The 21985-nt window shown below is 40.6% G+C and overlaps 1 protein-coding gene across 1 annotated transcript in view; it reads left to right on the top strand.

The window, feature by feature from the left end:
* NOTCH4 (notch receptor 4) overlaps positions 1–21985 on the top strand; it is a 71057-nt gene that overhangs the window by 13244 nt on the left and 35828 nt on the right. Inside the window, exons 6-11 of the mRNA XM_070936578.1 lie at positions 1768–1923; positions 10238–10423; positions 11936–12043; positions 16249–16450; positions 19629–19774; positions 19880–20032. Coding sequence (XP_070792679.1) covers positions 1768–1923; positions 10238–10423; positions 11936–12043; positions 16249–16450; positions 19629–19774; positions 19880–20032 — 951 coding nt within the window. The remainder of the gene's footprint in view (positions 1–1767; positions 1924–10237; positions 10424–11935; positions 12044–16248; positions 16451–19628; positions 19775–19879; positions 20033–21985) is intronic.

Consider the following 21985-nt stretch of genomic DNA (forward strand, 5'->3'; position numbering starts at 1 on the left):
TGGGCTGCTGTGGGTTCGGGAGAACCTCTTGCTAAGATTCTGTGCAGGTCGGAGAACCCCCAAATCCCACCCCTCCCAGAAGTTACCACGCAGCCTGTTTTGGATGCAGGTAAGTGCAGGGCGCACACAGAGGCTCAGGGAGGGTGAAAAACAGATCTACTAGAAGATCAGGAAGGCTGGAAATGGGCCCGTTTCCGGCTTCCAGAGGGCCTCCGGAGCATGGGGAGGCCGTTTTCACCCTCCCAGAGGCTCAAGGAAAGCCTCTGGAGCCTGGGGAGGGTAAAACCCCCCCCGCTGTGGTGCAGGTGGTCGACTAGGCCACGCCCACCATGGCCACGCCCACCCAGCAACTGGGCAGAGAACCCCTTGCTAAAATTTTTGAAGCTCACCCCTGGCAAGGACCGGACTTGGAATCTGGCTGACGTGAAGGAGAAGCACCTGTTCTTCTAAGCACGTGGCTCTCAGTCCCTCCAAAGTGAATGGCGGGAAGGAGGTTTGGCCACACCAGGAAAGGAGAAATAGGTTTTATCATTCACAATTGATGCATGTGACCAGAATTGCCTGGCCTGTTTCCATAGGTCATGAGTGACATTTCCCATCTGGTAAACCAGGGGTCTACAGTCTTGACAACTTTAAAACTTGTGGAGTTCAACTCCCAGAAGTCCCTGGGCTAGCTGAGGAATTCTGGGAGTCCACAAGTCCTAAAGTTGTGAAGTTTGGAGACCTCTGTGTAAACTAATGTATAGGTCAGTGATGGCTAACCTTTTTGCTGTCGTGTGCCAAAAGCGCGGGGAGCACGGGGGGGTCACGCGTGCCCGTACCCACATCCATAATTCAATGCCCCCGTGCCCCACCCCCCACGCATGCGTGCATGGACCCCCACGCTCCCACTTTTGGCACGCAATGGCAAAAAGGTTACCGGTGGGCCGGTAGACCTGTTTTTCACCCTCCCCAAGTTCCAGAGCCTTTCTAGGAGCCTGGGGAGGGCAAAAACGGCCTCCCCCACCTGCCCAGAGGCCCCCCAGAGGCTGGAAACGGCCCATTTCCCAACTTCCGGTGGGACCGGAAGGCCCGACAATCAGCTGACCAGCGCGCACCTGCGCACTGGAGCTCAGCTAGGGCAACGCTCACGTGCCCACAAATATGGCTCCATATGCCACCTGTGGCACGCATGCCATAGGTTCGCCATCACGGGTATAGGTAGTCCTCAACTTACCTCCACTTGCTTAGAGACCATTTAAAGTTCTAATGAACCTTCCTGGAGGGTGTACCAGATTTGAAGTTCTGATGGTCCCCCTCCATGGTCACGTGGCTGCAGTTTGGGCATTTACGAACATTTGCAGTGTCCCATGGTTACATAACCACATTTTATGATGGCTTTGCCAAAAACTAGCCTTACTTCAGGGTTTTGGCAAAATTGCACCCATAGCAAACCATTGGTTTATTTAATGACTAGGTCATTAACACTTAGTGACAGTCACAAAAACAGTCACAAAATCATTTTATGGTTCATTTTATGGTCATTTTATAGCTGCCATGAGTTATGAGTTATGACCGTGATAGGCAGGCTCCATTATGGTTGTAACTTAAGAACTACCTGTATAAACACTCTCTGGCATCTCAAATAACAGTTGACAACCTTGGTTGGAGCTTGGGGAAGTGCTGGTGTTAATTTTGAAAGACCCCAAAAGATGGATTTGAAGGGTGGATTTTTTTTATCTCTGGAGACAAGAACGTTTTGCTTATCATCCCTCTCTCTTTCTTCAGGGCTTCTTTGCCACTTGCCTGATGCCTGCCTCAGCAATCCGTGCCATCATGATGCCCACTGTGACACAGACCTCCAAACTGGCCATGCCATCTGCACATGCCAGCTGGGTTATGCTGGGGCTCTGTGCTACGAAGATATAGACGAGTGCCGGATGGGTAAGATGGGCTGAAGGAATAAGGGTCAAGATAAGATATAAGATGAGATGAGGCAAGAGATAAGAGATAAGATAAAGTAAGGTCTTAGGTAAGGTACTAAGATAAGATAAGATAAGATAAGATAAGATAAGATAAGATAAGATAAGATAAGATAAGATAAGATAAGATAAGCTACAAGATAAGCCACAAGATATGATATAAGCTACAAGAGAAGAGAAAAGAGAAGAGAGGAGAGGAGAGGAGAGGAGAGGAGAGGAGAGAAGAGAAGAGAAGAGAAGAGAAGAGAAGAGAAGAGAAGAGAAGAGAAGAGAAGAGAAGAGAAGAGAAGAGAAGAGGAGATGTTAGGAAAGGTATGATAAGATAAGGTAAAATAAGAAGATGATAAGGTAAGGTAAAGTAAGGTAAAATAAGATACAAGTTAAGGTACAAGATAAATTAAGATAAACTAAACTAATCTAAGATAAGCTAAACTAAGCTAAACTAAGCTAAACTAAGATAAGGTAAGATAAGATAAGATAAGATACAAGATAAGGTAAGGTAAGGTAAGTTGATAAACTAAACTAAGCTAAACTAAACTAAGCTAAGCTGAACTAAGCTAAACTAAGATAAAATAAGCCACAAGATATGATATAAAATAAGCTACAAGATAAGGTAAGGTAGGGTAAAGTAGGATAAAATATAAGATAAGGTAAGCTAGGATAAGATACGATAAAATATAAAATAAGATATAAGTTACAATATAAACTAAACTAAGCTAAATTAAAATAATCTTTATTGTCACTTTGTTGTGTATACAATGGCATACTTTATAATGAAATTCCGATACCTGCTCTTGAAAGAAAAAATCCCCACTCACCAAGTATTGTCACCATCCGAAGGATAATAATAATAATATAATAAACAGCGACAGCACAGTCCAACATGTATCACAACCCAGAAGTTTACATTGTTCTTCTGGAAGGGGGGGAAAAAATACCCAATTCCCACAAGTGAGCAATACAGGTAGTCCTCGTTTAGCAGCCATCATTAGCATGAGCAACTTGGTCGTTAAGTAAAGCAGTCGCTCAGCGAAACCGCAATTTTGCTTACCATTAGCTTTTACAGACCTGCAAAGGGCACAAGTGCAAGGATGGATTGCCAAGTTGCTTTTTCATTACTGTGAATGGGCACTAAACAAGGTCGTCACTAAATGAGGACTACCTGTTTCTGGACCAGACCGAGTGTCACCCAAACACCTGCAAATTTCTAAATCGGTCTTCATTGCTGCCTCAGTCAAAAACTGCCTTAGCTTTTGTGCTGAGGGGCTGAGACAAATTTTTGCAGTGCACCAGCGCCCTCTTGTGGTAGAATGTAATTTAAATGCCACCTCTTCCAAGAAAACTTGACAAACTTTTATCCTTGAAATATAAAGTTAGCAGAAGACTTGGGCTTAGACTAACTTTATTGTCACAAAGCAATCTCTTTTCTACCCCTTTTCTCCAGTCTTGATTTCCTTAACCATTTTGCTTGAACAAGAAATCCAAAGATTTTCAACCCCTGCATATTTCCGATGATTTTTTTTAGATGGTTTGTTGAAAATACTGCTCTTAAATGAATAAGGTATATTGTTGCAATATTTTCAGGATCAGACTCAATAAAGATAATAGAAGTTAGAGATTTAAATATATTTCTCTTTAATCATAATAGGCATTCTATATTCGCTGAATATTCAAGATAGAAGCAATGAAAATGGGGAGGATGGCTCCTTATATATACAAGGGGTGGAGCCAGGAATGGGAGTGGTAAATTATGAATACATTAAAGTCCAAAGAATGAGTTAACCCCTGATGTTCCATATATACATTATTTACACATTAGAGAATAAGGCATTTACATCTGACAAATCCCCCTCTAAATGCCGGTTCGTTATACAACACCAGTTACATTCAGATTCAGGACAATATAATACATATAATTTAGAAGTTAAATATTTGTGTTGTTTAGAAGGTAAGGGTTTTGTTAATATGTCAGCTAATTGTTCAGAAGTATCACAATGTATTGCTTTGATGAATCCGTCTTGAGATAGTTGTCTCACGTGCTTAAATTTTATATCAATATGCCTGGACCTTTGTCCAATTGCATCGGATCTAGATATTTCAATGGCCGCTTTATTGTCTTCATGCATAATAAATGGTAAAGTAGGTTTCTTCCAAATATCTGTGATCAAATCATTGAACCATACAAGGTTATTTGCAGCTTTAGACAAGCAAACATATTCCGCTTCTGTGGTAGAAGTGGCTACCAGTTCTTGTTTACCAGTATACCAGTAAACTGGACAATCGTTCAATAGAAAAACATAACCAGAGGTACTCTTTCTGCATGATGTATCACCAGCCCAATCTGCATCAGCATAACAAGTAATTTTTGGTTCTTTGTCATTATTGGGTTCCAATATTAAACAAAAATCTAATGTACTTTTTAGATATCTTAAAATTCTTTTGACAGCTTCCCAATGATACAAGGTTGGTCTGCTAACATATCTTGACAATAAATTGAGAGGTAATGCAATATCTGGCCTAGTCCAATTAGATATATAAAGGAGTGAACCTATAACTGATCTGTAAAATGTGTTGTCTTTAAACTCAGGGGAAGATTCATCAATGTTTCTGAGAAAATCAGTTTGCATAGGTGTGTCACATGTTTTGGCATTATTTAAGTTACATTTGTTTAGGAGTTCAATGATTTTATCTTTCTGAGTAAGTTTGAATCCCCTTTTTGTTTTGTTAATTTGTACACCAAGGTATTTGTTCACTCTACCTAGTGATTTCAATGAGAAGTGTTCGTTTAACTTATTTACAAAGATTTCCCTGCTCTCTTTATGCTTTCCAATATATAAAATATCATCCACATAAATTAATACAAATTCAATATGATCATTACTCTTTTTTACAAAGAAACAGTTATCAGCAGTGGTGGCGTTGAAATCCATGGTTTTAAGTACTTTTACCAAACAATCGTACCATCTTTTGCCAGATTGCTTCAATCCGTACAGACTCTTATTTAATAACCAAATTTCGTTCTTATTAGTGTATTGACTGTGTGGTGCTCTTACATATATTTCCTTATCTAATTTTGCGTGTAAGTATGCAGTCTGTATGTCATATTGAAACACGTCCAGATTGAGTGCAGATGCTACTACAAGAGCTGTTTTGACACTCTCTGTTCTCACTGTTGGTGAATATGTGTCAGTATAGTCTTCTGGATATTTTTGTGCATAACCTTGTGCAACTAGTCTGGCCTTGTATAAGGTATTACCTCCTTCTAAATTCTTAATTTTATAAATCCACCTGGTACCTATAATTGTTTTATCCTTAGGTGCGATCGCAGGTGTGAATACATTTAATCCTTGTAAACTTTCCATCTCTTTTTCCATAGCTAGTTCCCATTTTTCTCTTTCTTCACGGGGAAGTTTCAATACTTCCTCATATGTATTAGGTGTTATTTGTTCTCTATCCATATGCATTATGTAATCTTTGTATTTATTTGGTATTTGGTTTCTATTGTTTCTAATATTTCTTTCAGGTTTGCTATGGTTGTCATGCAAATATCTAGCTTCCTTTTTTGTTAATGTGTCTGTCTTTATTTTATGCTGACTATTTGTCCAAGTTTTGGTTTTGTTCTTACTTTTGTTAATACTTTGAATTTCTGTTGTTCCTTCCTCGCAAGATATATTATCTTTGCTTTTATTAGGAAATATTTCATTAAGGTGCAATTTAGACCAATTGGCCTGCTCATGGAACACAGCTGTTCTGGATACTATAAATTTGTTATTATTATCAATGAATCTGTACCCTTTGGTTCCAGTTTCGTATCCCATGAATCTTAATCTCCTGGATACGTTTTCTCCCTTTCTCCTCAATTGTTTAGGTATGTGTACGTCTGCAGTAACTCCAAATATGTGCATGTGTGCTAATTTGGGTTTTCTATTGTACATCACCTCATATGGTGTCTTATTCACAATACTGGACCATGTCCTATTTTGAGTGTAATTTGAATAATGTAAGGCTTCTGACCAAAATTGTTTGCCTAAACCAGCATCCTCTAATGTGCATCTAATCATGGTTTGTAGTGTGGAATTCTTTCTCTCTGCAATCCCATTTTGAAATGCAGAAAATGGATTGGACGTGAAATGTAGCATCCCTCTATCCTTTAACCATTGGGAGAATTCTTTAGACATGAATTCACATCCCCTATCTGTCATAATTTGTTTTATTCTAATATTATGTTGTGTTTCTATGCGTTTGTAGAATTCCTTAAATTTCTGAAAGGTTTCATCCTTGTGCTTTAATGTGTAAACAAAACCATAGCGACTGTAATCATCCACTATTGTTAGGAAGTAACGTTTTCTATAGGTAATTGATGGAGTTAATGGACCAACTAAGTCCATATGTACCAAATCAAAAATATTGTTGGTTGATCTGTTAGATTTTTTTGGTCTGGGACTGGTTTTTAGTTTGGTGGATTTACATACTGAGCATTCCAAATAATTTTCACAATTTTTTATTTTGACACCTTCTGCGTGTTCAGTCATTTTTTGTACTACAGGAAAGCTTGCATGTCCTAACTTCCTATGTAAGATGTGAGCACACTCATCATGAATTGGTTTACCTATTTTTGGTTTCTTCTCATTGTGTGTATTTTTGTTATCATGAGTTATTTTACATTCATCATTGTCACTGTTACTGACATTTTCATCATCTGCTTCAATACAATCTTCCATATTTGAATCAATGTTATGTAACCATCTTTCTTTGGTTATCAGATAGGGTAGACCCCCTTTTATCATCACAGTGCCTACATTTGTTTTGTTCTTTTCTATAGTTGCTTTCCCCTTTGAGAAAACTATATTGATGTCAGATTCTCTGCTTAGTTTTATAGCACTCAGTATGTTGTGAGGTATTTCTGGGATTAATAATACCCCCTCTATTTTCCCTAAACCAGGCAAGGTCACATTTCCTCTGCCTAATACTTGAACCTTTTCTTGATTAGCTACCTTTATCACAAACTTATCTTCTGTAAATGAAGATAATATACTTTTGTTGTTAGTGGTGTGATTTGTTGCACCAGAATCAATAAGCCAATTATTGTTCTCATCTTGTTGTGTTCTGGTGCTGTCTTGTTTATTTAGCCCATTTAGTGACCCAGATTTTCTCTCTTTTGAATTTTCTCTACCCCCTCTACTTTCTCTGTAATTTGGTGGACTTCTATATTTGTGTCTATCTGTGGAAGATTGTCTGTAATTGTATTTGCTCCTGTATTCTGGCCTATGTCTCTCCCTTGGGACTTTGGGACAGTCTCTTCTACTGTGTTCCCTGGATCCACAATTGTGGCATCTAAAGGCCTCATTATATTTATCTTGAAAGACTACTTTCCTAAAAGATTTGTGTTCTGTTTGGTTACTGAAACGATTTTTTCTTGAATTGTCTTCTGCTATCAATTTGTTAGATAAATTTTCTATTGATAAATATCCCAAATTAATGGTATCTAAGTGTGACATAAAGCTATCCCATGATGGATCAAGTGAATTGATAATAACACTTTTCATTGTTTGATCTGAAATCACTTCCCCCCTCAATTGCAGCTCAGCTCTTATTTTGTTTAGATTTATCAAATGCTCACTTATAGAAACCCCTGGTTTCACTCTAGAAGAAAAGAAATCCTTAGACATTCTTGTGGTTGTGGCTACGCTATCGCTGTGAAATAGATTAAACATGCATTGAATTATTTCTGATACAGTTAGGTTTGGTTTGATGCTATGATACATTGCAGGAGACACGCTAGAAATTATTATGAAAAATGCTCTATGATGTAAACAATCTATTTTTAAAGTCCAAGGTCTTCTTGGAGGACTAGTTATAAAGAATAGTAAATTTTCTTTCATAAAAATAACCTGAAGCTGTTGGTACCACTCTTGTAAATTAATGCCATCAACTCTAAGTTTTGGGAAGTCACTGGGTAAATTCCCTACATTATTCTGTCCATTACTTACAACCTGAGGCAGTCCGTGGTCTCTCAAGTGCAGGAAATTACAGAACGGCATTGGGATGCTTGTAACGAGTCTGCGCGGTTCTCTGGCCAGTTCAAGTCTTTCGGGGCCGTCTACGTAGTTTTGCACATGCGCGTTGCTCATTTCTTCTTTGGCGCCGTTGTGGAAGGTTCTCTCCATTTCAGCTCTCTCGATCCGCTCCTCTTCAGATGAGTCGGTCTCTGGCTCGGTTTTTGGGGCTTTGGTGATGGCGACGGTTCTTCTCTTTCTCTTGTGTGCGCTGGCACTCGATTCTGTCTGCGGTGTAGGACGGAATCGGCATGGCTCTCTGGGCTCGGGTGTCGTCGTTTTCGAAGTCAGGATGGGAGCGTGCAGGTCTTGAGTTGTCGGTTTGATTTCTTGCTTCTTTGTTGATGTCTTGGAAATTTTCAATCTTGGCCCAAAAGCAGCAAAAAGCGTTTTCATTGCTGACTTTACTTGAGACTTTGTTAAATCGTCTTCACTTTCTGATTTTGGTTCATCTGAAGAGTTTGAGACTTCTTTTTCACTTTCTTCGTCTGATAGCGTTTTTCGCGCCAGAAATTTTGAACTGAGCGTTTTGATTGGCTCTGCTTCACTCTCTTTTGAAGTTCGTTGAAACCAAGATGGCTGCCATTCAAAATTTCGCGCGATGTCACATCTTTTCTTTTTTACAACTATTTTCTCAGTAGTCATTTCACTCACAGTTTTTTGATCTTTGGGTTTTTCTTTAATGACGTTTTTCTCTCTCGCTGCTCCGCTGTTTCTCAGCATCTCCTGGAGGTCCGCGATGAGGCTTTCATCATTCTTTTGGCTTTTTAGTATCTTTAATATCTCTGACCTGAGTTCGTTATTTTCTATCTCGATTTCTTCCTGGTCGTTATTTTCACTCATCAGTTCTTCTTCTTCAGTGGTGTATTCTTCGGATTCTCTCGAAATCGCATTAGTGGATTCGTTGATTGTCTCTTGATCAGTTTCTATTTCTTTGCTGTAGGCCCTGGTGTTGGGCCTATCTTTCTTGGACATTTTTAATTACTTATTGAGTCAATTAACCATCCTCTGCTACCAGCTTGTTGCAATATTTTCAGGATCAGACTCAATAAAGATAATAGAAGTTAGAGATTTAAATATATTTCTCTTTAATCATAATAGGCATTCTATATTCGCTGAATATTCAAGATAGAAGCAATGAAAATGGGGAGGATGGCTCCTTATATATACAAGGGGTGGAGCCAGGAATGGGAGTGGTAAATTATGAATACATTAAAGTCCAAAGAATGAGTTAACCCCTGATGTTCCATATATACATTATTTACACATTAGAGAATAAGGCATTTACATCTGACATATATGTTCACCCATTACTCGGCATACATTAAGATGAAATTTCATTGCATACAGCTCTCAAAGGGTCTCCATCTCTAATTTTGTTGTTAGTTGTGAAGTCATGTCCGACTCATGGACAATGTTCCTCCAGGCCTTCCTGTCTTCTACCATCCCCCGGAGTCAGTGGTGGGATTCAGCCAGTACGCACCACTTCGGGAGAACCGGTTGTTAACTTTCTGAGCAGTTTGGTGAACTGGTTGTTGGAAGAAATAATTAGGGCAGAGAACCGGTTGTTAAATTATTTGAATCCCACCACTGCCCGGAGTCCATTTAAGCTCATGCCGACTGCTTCAGTGACTCCATCCAGCCACCTCATTCTCTGCCGTCCCCTTCTTCTTTTGCCCTCAATCTTTCCCAGCATTAGGCTCTTCTCCAGTGAGTCCTTCCTTCTCATTAGGAGACCAAAGTATTTGAGTTTCATCTTCAGGATCTGGCCTTCTAAAATACCTAAACATGACTAAATACAATACAATACAATACAATACAATACAATACAATACAATACAATACAATACAATACAATACAATACAATACAATACAATACAATACAATACAATACAATACAATACAATACAATACATATACCCACCAGGGTTGAAATCCAGCAGGTTCTGGAGAACTAGTAGCGGAAATTTTGAGCAGTTCGAAGAACCGGCAAATACCACCTCTGGCTGGCCCAAGAGAGGGGTGGGAATGGAGATTTTGCAATATCCTTCCCCCTGGAGTGGAGAGGGAATGGAGATTTTGCAGTATCCTTCCCCTGCCACTCCCACCAAGCCACGCCCACAGAATCGGTAGTAAAAAAAATTGGATTTCACCACTGATACCCACATATATATTACATGACATGAATTTCTCTAGACTCTTCCTCTCTCCTGCTCCAGGGAGCAACCCATGTGAACACAGAGGAAGCTGCTACAATACGCCCGGCTCGTTCACCTGCTCCTGCCTCAGGGGCTACACAGGCTCCAGGTGTGAATCGAACCTCAATGAGTGCCTCAGCCAGCCTTGTCAGAACGGGGCCTCCTGCTTGGACCTGCTGGACCGTTTCCAATGCCTCTGCCCATCCGGTAAGAAGGCCTTGGATTAGGCAAAAATGCAGCTAAATATCATGGATTTCTTTTTTTATTTTTATTTGAACAGATAGGAAATCAGTCGGAGTCGAGCAGCGCCTTTTCTGAAGTAATACTTTTATCTGAGGGCATAAGCCTTTCTTAGAATGTTTCATTTCATTTCATACCAATAATCTCACTGGTTGCTTAGCAGCTGTTCAAAGTTACAGTGGACCTCAAAAAAAGGTACTTATGACCTAGATTCGAAGTTCTGAGGTCTGCCCCCCTTCCCCCACCCCCCGTGCAGTCACATGATCATATTTTGGGCACTTGGCAACCTGCCCACAATTATGGCTGTTTCCAATGTCCCACAATCACGTGACCGTGATTTATGGCTGTTTTGCTGGAATCCAGGGTTTATTTCTGGTTTCTTGCAAAGAACACCCCTTGTGGACAATGGGTTCAGTTAATGACTGCTATGTTCACTTAATGATATACAACTGTAATTCCAGGCTCAATTATCATTCATTATATACTATAGTGTACTATAATACTATACTATAGTATAGTATTACTACCTGTGATACATTACATATAGTCCTTGACTTATAACAATTCATTTAGTGACTGTTCAGTGTTGCAGCGTCACTGAACAAAGTGATTGATGACCATTGATGACATTTACGACCTTTGTAGCGTCCCCAGGATCATGTGATCAAAATTCAGACACTTGGCAACTGGTTCGTACTTATGACCGTTGCTGTGCATGTGATCCCCTTTTTGCAATCTTTTGGCAAGCAAAATCAATAGGGAGGCCCGATTCACTTAACAACCAGATTAGTAACTTATCAATTGCAGTGATTCACTTGACAAAACTGTGTCCAGAAAGGTCGTAAAACGGGGCAAAACTCACTTGACAAATTTCTCACGTAACAACAGAAATTTGGGCTCAATCGCGGTCGTAAGTCGAGGACTATTATGAGGCCTAAGCTGCAACACCTGGAAATTTATGACTTAGTTATAAATTTCTATAAATTAGAAAAGGTACTCCTGATTTTTGGTTAGACCAGGGGTGTCAAACTCGATTTCATTGAGGGCCGCATCAGGATTGTGTTTGTCCTCGGGGTGGGGTGGGCATGACTGGGGTGGGCGTGGCCAGCTTGACATCACTCGTGTCAGGGGCGTCTGTGGTGGCCCGAGTCTCTGCCAGCAAAAACAGGCTCCCAAGCTCCGTTTTCAGCTGGGACGAGCTCCTGCAACCCTCTGCCAGCAAAAACGGAGCTCAGGAGGACCGTCTGCAAGGCCACTGGCAGAGGCATCCTTCGCTGTTTCCAGGGCGGCCCTGCGGGCCAAGTCTAAGCACCCTGCGGGTGGCATCTGGCCCACAGACCTTGAGTTTGACACTCCTGGGTTAGACAATATGACTCCCGTGTTTTAGATTTAATTGATAGACATGTATGCTGCACAACATTTGACAGACGCTTGTTTGGTCCTCCTTCTTCTCGGTCCCTTAAGATCTTTCCTTTACAGGGTTCGGTGGGCCATTGTGTGAAGTCGAAGAGTGTCTCCAAGGCCACTGCCTCAACGGGGGAACCTGTGTACTCCAGAGCCATGGCACAGCCTGCCTGTGTCCCCCTGGTGAGTGAGGATGGCGAAGAGAGTGTTATGACCGAGGCCCACGTAGTGATTACCAAACACAATTCAGTCCTGAACAAGCTTACTTTATTAAAACAGCTGAGAATTAATTCATTCTCAGCTTTAGTCCAAGACAAATTCTTCGGCCTTATCACCAACCTTTGATGTCTTTGGCAACCTGCCAAAGGCTTTTCTTGGCAAAACCCCCATAAAGTTCAAGAGATGCTGACAAGAAGCACTGGAATCAACGTTGTTTTTCTACAAAGAACCCAACGGCTTGTTGCTGCTCTTTTAAGCCTTATGGGAGGGGCCAATCATCTTCTGGCCTTACTCCTGAGTTGTCCTTTTTGCTTCAGCTGCTCTTGCCTACTGACAGCTCTTTGCATGCGTGCACTAGGAACAGGCTCCTCCTGCTCCTCTGCCTCTCTGCTGTCTGCTTCTGGAGGCTCTGGAGTCCACGCATCGCTCCCAGATGGCCCTGGCCCCATCTCTGCCTCCGACGCAGAGCCCACATCCGGGCCTTCCCCTGACTCCAGGACTGGCCCATTGTCCTCCCCATCCTCCTCACTGTCCGACTCCGCTGCCAGCTCCGCAGGCTGCTGGCGGACCACAACAGAGAGAGCCCAGAGGACATGATCCCTCCATCTTCCCTACAGAAGATCCTCTTTGGACTACCATCTTTCTTTCTTTTTTTTAGATATATTTTTATTGTTTACACCTGAATATATTGAATACAGTGTAATTGTCCTGGCATTCCACTTACCCTAAAACAAAAGTTAAAAAACCCCAACAGAATAACATATATACTATTTTAAACAGTGCTAGCGTTGTGCAATAATTTCTGACCATCATATTCTATTATGTCAACTTATCTATCATTCTAATAGTTACGTTCCTGGACTACCATCTTCCAACTTTAGAACCCTCCACCTTCTGCTTCAGGCCTCTGTACCAGGGTGAAATGTAAAATTTGTTACTACCTGTTCTGTGGGCGTGGCTTGGGGGTGGTGGGGGTAATGTGACTGGGTGGGTGTGGCCAACTTTTTTTTTTTAACAACTTTTCAAAGCATTTTTTCTAATGCTTTGAAAAGCCTCTGCTGATCAGGCAACTCAGCTGGGATCGTCAGAGAGGCTTTTTAAAAAATGCTTTGAAAAGCCTCTGCTGATCAGGCAACTCAGCTGGAATAATCAGAGACTTTTCAAAGCATTTTTTAACCACCTCTTCAGCCAAGAGGTTGCAGAAAAAAATGCTTTGAAAAGCCTCTGACAATCCCAGCTGAGCCGCGCGATCATCAGAGGCTTTTTTTTTAACTTTTAAAAGCATTTTTTTGTCCGAAGAGATTGTAGAAAAAATGCTTTTAAAAGTAAAAAAAAAAAAAAGCCCTTTGATGATCGTGCGGCTCAGCTGGGCATGGGAGGGGGAGGGCGCAGGGATTTTTGCTACCAGTTCTCTGAACCACCCGCCGCCATCACTACCGGATCGGGTGATCCGGTCCGAACCGGGAGCATTTCAACCCTGCTCTGTACCCATAAAGGAGAATATCTGTAGCTTAGAATTGAAGTGAGGGGTGATCTCCGAGCTTGATTGTTTTCTTGGAGATGTTTCATTAGCCTAACTGGGTAACATCATCAGGGCTACTGGTAGTAGTATGAGCTGTGGGGTGGCACAGTGGTTAGAATGCAGTATTGCAGGCTGACTCTGCCCACTGCCAGAAATTTGATCCTGACCGGCTCAAGGTTGATTTAGCCTTCCATCCTTCCGAGGTCGGTAAATTCAGGACCCAGATTGTTATTTTCCAAAGCACTAGAGGGCAGGACAAGAAACTACGGATGGGAACTAATCAAGGACAGAAGTAACCTGGAATTAAGGAGAAACTTCCTAACAGTGAGGACAATTAACCAGTGGAATAGCTTGCCACCAGAAGTTGCAGATGCTTCATCACTGGAGGTTTTTAAGGAGAGACTGGGCAGCCACTTGTCTGAAATGGTATAGGGTCTCCTGCTTGAGCTGGACTAGAAGACCTCCAAAGTCCCTTCCAGCTCTATTCTGATTGATTGAATACGCTGACTCTGTAAACTGCTAAGAGGGGGCAGTAAAGCACTATGAAGTAGTATATAAATCTAAGCGTTATTGCTAAGTGTTAGCGGCTAGCGGTACATAATTTTGTGGCTGAAAGTCACAGATTTCCTTCCGTTTTAAGGCAGGAAACCGAGAGAGAGATTGTACCCTGGCTATCTCTTGAGTGCCTCAGTCTTAGAGTGATTAAGACTTTTTCTAAGGTTGGCTGGAGTTCAGCATTTATTTAACAGATTTACTATCTAACCACTCATCTTTTAACCACCTCTGGGTGGCTCCATTGCACTCATCCCTAAAGTAAATGTATGTATGAGAACTACGCAGTCATAAAAGAAAAGAGCAGGTAGTCCTTGATTTACAACCATCCATTTAGTGACCATTCGAAGCTACAACCGCATTGAAAAAAGTTATTTATTTATTTATTTATTTATTTATTTATTTATTTATTTATTTATTTATTTATTTATTGGTTCGATTTATATGCCGCCCTTCTCCGGAGACTCAGGGCGGTTTACAATGCATTAAGCAATAGCCTTCGTACTTTTGTATATACCTGCTTAGTAGGGCTTTCGCCGCCCCCCCCCCCCAAGTGGTGTTCTTTTTTATACAAAGTCAGCTTATTGCCCCCACAATCCGGGTCCTCATTTTACCTACCTCGGAAGGATGGAAGGCTGAGTCAACCTTGAGCCTGGTGAGATTTGAACTCGCAGTATTTGCAGGCAGCTGGCAGCTAAGTGCTATTTAACAGCGCTTTAGTCCGCTGCTCCATCAAGGCTCCTTAATGGATTTATGACCGTTTTTCACACTTATGACCGTTGCAGCATCCCTGTGGTCACGCAATCAAAATTTGGATACTTGGCAACTCGCACTTATTTATGACAGTTCCCAAGGTCACGTGATTCCCCTTTGCGACCTTCTGACAAGGAAACTCAATGGGGAAGCCCTATTCACTTAACAACGGTGTTACTAACTTAACAACTGCACTTAAGAACTGTGGCAGGAAACTGTCTTGCTTAGCCACAGAAATTTTGGGCTCAGTTGTAGTTAAGTTAGTAACCAGGTTGTGAAGTGAATCTGGCTTCCCTATTGACTTTGCTTGTCAGAAGGTTGCAAAAGGACAGTGCAATGTGTGGGAAGCAAAATCCGGTCCGATTCCAAGCCAGGAGAAAGGTGCTAGAAATAAAATGGAGGCTGATTGGAGGCTGCAAGGAAAGAAGGTTTATTTGGATTCCAGAAACTTCAGTGACAGAAGCAATTTTTCCTTGGTGGCTGACCCCTTGGTTTAGGAATGGATGGATTTTTATAGGGTTCTGAGATGCTCCAGGGGGTTGTACAGTGTAATGAGCCTTGTGTCTTTTCCTAGTCTAATGGTGGTGAGTTAATCCTATTATGTCCTAGAGGTCCTGTCCTTAGAATTTAGGTGGGGGATGTAAATTCTTAATCCCATCAGATGAAGCTGGAGCTGTTCTTTTGTGTGTGTGAATAGGCTGGCTCAGTCTTTCTCAATGGGCACAAAATATCCATCTCTAAAGACTTCAGGCATTTGCTGTGCGCTATTAAGAAAGACTGGGGACTGCTTTCTGCCTTTAAGAACATGTTTCTCCATTTCTCCTTTGGGGAAATATAATATTCTGCCTCTCTTAATATTAAGAATAAAGAATATTTAATCGGGGGGTGGGCTTCCTATAGTTGTTTAGCAGCGCAGTAGCATGGACGGGGGGAACTGCCTTTGTGTCTGGTTGTCTTGGCATGCAATTCCCTATAGCGTCACCTTGAGGGAAGAAGTTGAAACAATTTATGGCCAGGATGTGAGGGGTCTGTCAATATTTTCACAGCCTTCTTTCTGGCTCGTGCAGTATACAGGTCCTCAATGGAAGGCAGGCCGGTTGCAATTGTTTTTTCTGCAATCCTAACTCTCCGTTGAAGTCTGTTTGCCTGTCCTGTTTGGTTGCTGTGCCAAACCAGATGGTTACAGAGGTACAAATGACAGACTCATTAACTCCTTTGTAGACCTGTATCGTCATCAGCTCCTGGGGCAGCCTGAACTGTCTGAGTTGGTGCAGGATAAGCTTTGGATAAGGGTAAGGTTAAAAGCAGGAAAAGATTGATGGTGTCAACACTTTGTCCCCAGGTTTCGAGGGACTTCAGTGCGAGAGAGATACTGATTTCTGTCGTGCTGCCCCTTGCGAGCATGGAACCTGTGTCAATGCCCCCAGCTCCTTCACCTGCGTTTGCGCTCCGGGGTTCACAGGATCCCTCTGCAAGGAATTCAGTGACCCTTGTTGGACGTTTCAGTGCCTTAACGGAGGCAGTTGCCACGGGACAGAATCCGGGTAAGGATGGATCCATCAGTTCTTCAAGGTAGACCGGACTAGGAAACCAAAGTCATGTATGTAAATATAAATTTACTTTTATTAAAGTAAAATAAATATACCTTTATTATAACGTTATAGGGACGCGGTGGCTCAGTGGCTTAAGATGCTGAGCTTGTCGATCAAAAGGTCGGCAGTTCAGCAGTTCGAATCCCTAGTGCCGCATAACGGGGTGAGCTCCCGTTATTTGTCCCAGCTTCTGCCAACCTAGCAGTTCGAAAGCACGTAAAAAAGGCAAGTAGAAAAATAGGAACCACCTTTGGTGGGAAGGTAACAGCGTTCCGTGCACCTTTGGCGTTGAGTCATGCCGGCCACATGACCACGGAGACGTCTTCGGACAGCGCTGGCTCTTCGGCTTTGAAACGGAGATGAGCACCGCCCCCTAGAGTCGGGAACGATTAGCACATATGTGCAAGGGGAACCTTTACCTTTTACCTATAAGTTTATAGGAACAGAACCCTGCAAGTCTCAGTAGTGTTCTTTCCTCCCTCCCTCTAACTTTATGAGAGCTAGAACACACCAAAAGTCAATGGAGATTCTCAGTCATCCAGGTCATGGTTGTCTCAAAGGTGCTTTTTCAGGAGGCAACTGGACTTTCTTACTTTTTCTTCAAAGGCCTTTTGCTTCTCATCCAAGAAGGTTCTTCAGCTCTGACTGGATGGTGGGGAATGGAAGGGTTTATACTCCTTGCAGACAGCTGGTCATTTGCATCCTTTTAGAGTGTCATTGAAGCGCTTGTGGTTTATCTGTGCATTTGCACTACTCAGGTGACCCCTGGTGGCTCAGCAGACTGATAGCATTGTAATTTAACACCAGCTGCCTGCAATTACTGCTAGTTCGAATCTCCCCAGGCTCAAGGTTGACTCAGCCTTCCATCCTTTCTAAGGTAGGTAAATTGAGGACCCAGTTTGTGGGGGCAATAAGCTGACTTTGTATAAAATATATCAAAGTATGAGGGCTATTGCTTAACGCATTGTAAGCCGCCCTGAGTCTCCGGAGAAGGGCGGCATGTAAATCAAATTTTTTTTAAAAAAAGGACTATCTAAAAGGATGCAAATGACCTGCTGTCTGCAAGGAATATAAATCCTTCCGTTTCCCACCATCCAGTCAGAGCTGAAGAAGCTTCTTGGATGAGAAGCAAAACATCTTCAAAAAAAAACCCACAAGAAAGTCTAGTTGCCTCCTAAAAAAGCACCTTTAGAACACACCAAAATTTGTAGATCACTTCATTCAAATTAAGACCCTATATTTATACAAGAATGCAATAGCATTAGGGGTCTTAATTTGAATGAGGTAGTCTATAAATAGATAGAGATAGAGATATACATAAAAAACTGTTATTAGTCACTTTTTTCAGTATGATTGTAACTTTGGATGGTCACTAAACAAACTGTTGTAAATTGAGGAGTATCTGTATCACACATACATCACACATTAAAAAACAGGCAGAGGTTAATCGTGCTGCCACTGTCACCATTTTGAAATTTTGGGCTACAATCCAAAATTGAACTACAATTTGTACTACAAACTGGACTACTAGATTGTGAATTACTGTTCATCACAGCCAGGGACTTCCTTTTTTATTAAATGTTTCAGGATCAGAGACCCAGAACCATGAAAAAAAATAATCTGGTAGACGTAGTATATATAGAGAGTTAGTCCTTAACTCAACACTATTTGTTTAATAACAGTTTGAAGTTATGATGGTGATGAAAAAAGTGACTTACAACCGGTCCTCACATGCATGCGCAGAAGCGTCCGGGCAGGTGGGCGGAGCCTCCTGTCGCTGCCGCTACCAGTTTGCCCGATCTGGGGCGAACCGGTAACAACTCACCACTGCTGGGATCACGCAATCTCCATTTGTGACTTCCCAGCCAGCTTCCGATAAGCAAAATCGATGGGAGAAGCTGGATTTGTTTAACCACCACATGATTCATTTAAAAACTACAGTGATTCGCTTAACAACCATGCCATAAAGTGTCATAAAATTAGGCATGACTCAATTAGCAACCATCCTGCTTAGCAAAGGAAATTTTGGTCCCAGTTATGGTCGTAAATCAAGGACTACCTATATATAATTTTACCTTCCCAAATCCCAGAATAGAACCTCAGTTTAATGCTCTCCAGCTTATTGGATTTCAAACTCCCTGAAATTTCCATCCAAGCAATTCCCAAAAGGGCCCATGAGGAGCCTGTCTGCATCCGAAGGAGTCCAGTCCAAGCCCTTTAAAAGCCATACGAAATAAACATACCTTATTGGCCCAATTCCCTTCATTAGCATCGCAGCATCTTTATGCAAATAGCCCTCCTTAATCATTTGTGTCAATTAACATCATTTGCATTACGGTATAATTGCACTAATAGACATGTATGACCTAATTTGCATAATGTGCATCCTGTTAGGAGTTAAGTCATGCAAATTGCAATGGGGAGTACGCTGGCATTTAATAAAGACCTGCAGATGAGATAAGCCCTCTCCCCAATTTGGTCTGTGAAGCTGTGATTTCACTGTCATTCTTCTGCAGTAATATTACAAAATCCCTCTAAAATAAAGCTAACCAGAACCAGGTTTACCATGGCCATGAGATGGGACACCATATAACCTGTTAATAAAATAAAATGAAATATAAATATAAAAATGTAAAATATAAAAATGAAATAAAAATAAAATATAAAATAATATCAAATAAGATTAATAATAAAATAAAGTATCAAATAAAAAATAAAATATAAATAAAATATAAAAAACTAATATAAATATAAAATCAATAATAAAATAAAATAACAAATACAAAAATAAAATAAAATATCAAATCAAATATCAAATATCAAATCAAATATCAAATAATATCAAATAATATTAATAAAAAAATAAAAAGTAAAATATAAAATTAACAGTAAAATAAAATATCAAATCAAATATCAAATAATATCAAATAATAAAAAATAAAAAAGTAAAATCTAAAATAAATAATAAAATAAAATATCAAATAAAAAATAAAATGAATCTAAAATAATCTAAAATGATCTAAAATCTAAAATAAAATAAATAATAAAATAAAATAACAAATACAAAAACAAAATATAAAATAAAATAATTTTCTCTTTCTCCCCCCTCTCCTCTCTTCTCCTTTCCCAGACCACTTTGTACCTGTTCACCTGGATGGACAGGCCAGATGTGCGACACAGAGGTGAATGCTTGCAATTCCAGCCCATGCCACCAGAGGGCTACTTGTTTGACCCGCCAAGGATCCTTCCAGTGCATCTGCCCCAGCGGCTACGTAGGTAACACGGTCTGAATCTGTCAGTTCCTCCTTCGGGCAGCCCAGCAGCTCTCAAACACATCTGCTCCCTTCCTCCCTGGGTCACCGACTCTTCCCTCCCTCGCAGGGGCAGTGTGCGATGCAGATGAGGACGAATGCTCTTCGAGCCCCTGTTTGAATGCTGGAACTTGCCTTAACAGCCCTGGAAGTTTTCACTGCCTCTGCCCCAGAGGTTATTCAGGACCCAAATGCCAGGTTACCCTGGATCTTTGCTCAGACTGTGAGTATCTAGCAGCAGCACCAGCTCTGTACAATTTCTGAAAAATCCTCTTGGCTGATTCTCTCACACGTCATTGCTCTGCAAAGTACATGTTAAATGGAAGAGCCAAAAGTTTTTTGGAATATTTCTTTTATGTTAGTGTTTTTCAAACCGGGCAACTTTTTAGGATAGTTGGACCTCAACTCCATGCTGACTGGGGAATTCTGGGAGTTGAAGTCCACAGATATGGCTCAGCTTGAAAAAAACCCACTGTTTTATGTGATGGAATACACACTTTGAAAGGACCAAATTGGAGAGGATCCCAATGTTCATTTTATTACTTTTATTACTATTTTATTAGCTGTTTTAGTCACCAATCTCTAGTACCCATAAGGGCCTCTAGATCAATGTTTCTCAACCTTGGGTATTTTGAGATATGTGGACTTCAATTCCCAGAATTCCCCCAGCCAGCGTGATGGCTAAAGAATTCTGGGAGTTGAAGTCCACACATCTTATAGATGTTGAAGTTGAGAAATGTTATATATGTCTCATGTAGAATGATGACCTAAGATCTTTAGAACATGTACATTAATTGGAAATTTTGACAGAGAGAACAGATAGGAAACAAAAGATAGGTAGTCCTTGACTTACAACCTTAATTGAACCTGGAATTACAGTTATAAATCATGGTTTATGTTGCAATATTTTCAGGATCAGACTCAATAAAGATAATAAGAATTAGAGATTTAAATATATTTCTCTTTAATAATAGGCATTCTATATTCGCTGAATATTCAAGATAGAAGCAAAGAAAATGGTGAGGGTGGCTCCTTATATATACAAGGGGTGGAGCCAGGAATGGGAGTGGTAAATTATGAATACATTAAAATCCAAAGAATAAGTTAACCCCTGATGTCCCATATATACATTATTTACACAATAGAGAATAAGGCATTTACATCTGACAAATCCCCCTCTAAATGCCGGTTCGCTATACAACACCAATTACATTCAGATTCAGGACAATATAATACATACAATTTAGAAGTTAAATATTTGTGCTGTTTAGAAGGTAAAGGCTTCGTTAATATGTCAGCTAATTGTTCAGAAGTATCACAATGTATTGCTTTGATGAACCCATCTTGAGATAATTGTCTCACGTGCTTAAATTTTATATCAATATGCCTGGACCTTTGTCCAATGGCATCGGATCTGGATATTTCAATGGCTGCTTTATTATCTTCATGCACAACAAAAGGTAATGCAGGTTTTTTCCAAACATCTGAGATCAAGTCATTGAACCATACAAGGTTATTTGCAGCTTTGGATAAACAAACATATTCCGCTTCTGTGGTTGAAGTGGCTACCAGTTCTTGTTTACCAGTGTACCAGTAAACTGGACAATCATTCAATAGAAAAATATAACCAGAAGTACTCTTTCTGCATGATGTATCACCAGCCCAATCTGCATCCGCATAACAGGTAATTTTTGGTTCTTTGTCGTTATTAGGTTCTAATACTAAACAAAAATCTAATGTACTTTTCAAATATCTTAGAATTCTTTTGACAGCTTCCCAATGATACATGGTTGGTTTGCTAACATATCTTGACAATAAATTGAGAGGTAATGCAATATCTGGTCTGGTCCAATTAGATATATAAAGGAGTGAGCCTATAACTGATCTGTAAAATGTATTATCTTTAAATTCAGGGGAAGACTCATCAGTGTTTCTAAGGAAATCAGTTTGCATAGGAGTGTCACAGGTTTTGGCATTGTTTAAATTACATTTGTTTAGAAGTTCAACGATCTTATCTTTCTGAGTAAGTTTGAATCCCCTTCTAGTTTTGTTAATTTGTACACCAAGGTATTTATTCACTTTACCTAGAGATTTCAACGAGAAATGTTCGTTTAACTTATTTACAAAGATTTCTCTGCTCTCTTTGTGTTTTCCTATATATAAAATATCATCCACA

This window comes from Pituophis catenifer, unplaced genomic scaffold, assembly GCF_029215685.1.
Source record: "Pituophis catenifer annectens isolate HBS135680 unplaced genomic scaffold, rPitCat1.0.hap2 SCAF_2, whole genome shotgun sequence".
Classification (NCBI taxonomy): domain Eukaryota; kingdom Metazoa; phylum Chordata; class Lepidosauria; order Squamata; family Colubridae; genus Pituophis; species Pituophis catenifer.